At 44.4% G+C, this 2,042-nt stretch overlaps 1 protein-coding gene across 1 annotated transcript in view; it reads left to right on the forward strand.

Moving 5' to 3' along the window:
* FTCD (formimidoyltransferase cyclodeaminase) overlaps positions 1-1,584 on the forward strand; it is a gene marked incomplete at both ends in the record, with an annotated part of 16,134 nt that extends 14,550 nt beyond the window's left edge. Inside the window, 1 exon segment of the mRNA XM_015411521.1 lies at positions 1,446-1,584. Coding sequence (XP_015267007.1) covers positions 1,446-1,584 — 139 coding nt within the window.
* Between the last annotated feature and the right edge of the window lie 458 nt (positions 1,585-2,042).

Raw genomic sequence — 2,042 nt, forward strand, 5'->3', positions numbered from 1 at the left:
CACCTGAGGAGAAAGAAAGGTATGTAATATGGAATCGCCTGAAAAATGATTCTGTGTTCCGATGGCTTACCTTTGTCACCCTTAGGCCAGTTTAAGTGTCATGGTTTCCCCAGAATAGCAGTTTCCTGAGGGGGTTTGAGAATTTTCTGTAATAGATCTGCAGGCCCTCTGTTCCCACGGTTACTGGGAAAGAGAGATGTGAGCTAGGTGGATTCACCCTAAGTAGCCAAGGTGCCATTAACTAAAAACTCAGAAGAAGTTCTTTGCGGGTTCTGTAAAGGAGGGCAGAAAATACATTCTGCTCAAGCATTTACCTGCTCGTATAGGTCTCATGGGTTCCAGGTGGGAGGACGACAGGCTTATAAATATTTTAAAGAAAGAAAGAAATCTGCTGGGAAGGGGACCAGTTTTAAAAATATTTTTTAATTCTTATTGTAACTCTAAGAAACTGCAAAAATCCAGAAACTAGAGATAGTTTCAAAGTTTGTGCTCATCATCTCCGTTACCAATTAAGAATCAAGTTAATATTATTATTCCTACCAACTGTCGAATTAACACTCCTGTTTTCCTAATGGCTTCTTGGCTTTTTGGCGGAGCAAACATCCTCTGTTAAGTCAATCTGTTCCTATCTGTTTAATAAGTGCAGTTTTGTCGCTCATTTATCCACACATCTTCCAGGAAGTTGCTATTCTATTTGGGGGGAAAGTCACGTTTCCAGTACTTCTGGTGTTAAAACTCTTCCTATACAGCATGACAGCAAGCTTCACAGCCATCTGCCCTCCTGAATAATTCTGTTTTATATAGTTTGTGGAATGGCGGGAGCGTTGGGAGCCTTCCTGACCTCCTCAGGTAAGCCATTCCGCAAAGTGAGGGTTATGACAGAGAAGACACGTGTATGGGCAGTGGTCGATCTTGCCCCTTTGAAGGGCAGCACCCACAGAAGACGCGTGTATGGGCGGTGGTCGATCTTGCCCCTTTGAAGGGCAGCACCCGCAGAAGACACGTGTATGGGCGGTGGTCGATCTTGCCCCTTTGAGTTTTCCCCAAAAACCAGAGTGTCGCCTCCCAACATACCCAACATGCCTACGTCACTTCCGGGTCATGTAGGCACGTTGAATTTAATTTCTACATTCTTCCCTGTTGGGGGGTGGGGGTGGGGTAATCCAAGAGGTGGGCCCCAAAATTAAGGTACCCCTGCCCCATGAGGGGTTCTGGCATCACTAGTTTCAGGGTGTTAGCTTTCAAGAGTCAAAGCTCCCTTCGATGCCATTGTGAATTGGCAAGGTAACATCAGAATCTTTCCTTCTGTGACAATGACTATTGTTGGTGCCACCCTCAACAGATTAAAATGGCTGCCGCCTCTGGAACCTTCCTTTCCAAGATCCTTTCCACATTTACCTCTTCAAGTTAGAGCGTTTCTCCTCTTGCTTCTTTACTTCCGGCAGGCGCACAGCAGCCATGCAACTGGGCCTGAAAAAGGCGGTTGGCGTCCCTTTCTCACTGGCAGAAAAAGTTAATTCCTTATGGCCTTCCCTAAAAGAGATGGCTCGTCACGGAAACTTAGCCTGCAAATCAGACATCCAGGTATGTTGTTTAATTGAGGATCAGGCTAGGAAGGAAAAGGCTCTTCAGTTTTGTTTTGGTTTTTAGGATTGTGTAACTAATTAATTTGCCGGCTAAAACACGAGAGGATCCTAAAGGAATGAGGGAGGGGTAAGAGTCTGTAAACATTAAATGTATTAACAATCCACAAGAATAACACACAGTCCCAAGACAGTCTGGTATGAAAAAATATACAGATGTGTGCTAGATGCCCACAGAACAATGCAATAACAAAAGATATTAGATTAAACCCATAACATCATTTAGTGTCTGGTAATAACAGCATTCCATGCCCTTTGGCATTTAGTCATGCTGGCGCTTTTTGGAAACAAGATGGCGTCGTGAAAGGAGTGCCGGCAGCCTCGCTCCGTGGGAGAAATTTTATCTGCATTTTATACTACTTGCCTATTCAAACTATCTTCTCCACGGATACTCCTATG

The sequence above is a fragment of the Gekko japonicus genome, unplaced genomic scaffold (genome assembly GCF_001447785.1).
Source record: "Gekko japonicus isolate JY-2015 unplaced genomic scaffold, Gekko_japonicus_V1.1 scaffold7353, whole genome shotgun sequence".
Taxonomy (NCBI): Eukaryota; Metazoa; Chordata; class Lepidosauria; order Squamata; family Gekkonidae; genus Gekko; species Gekko japonicus.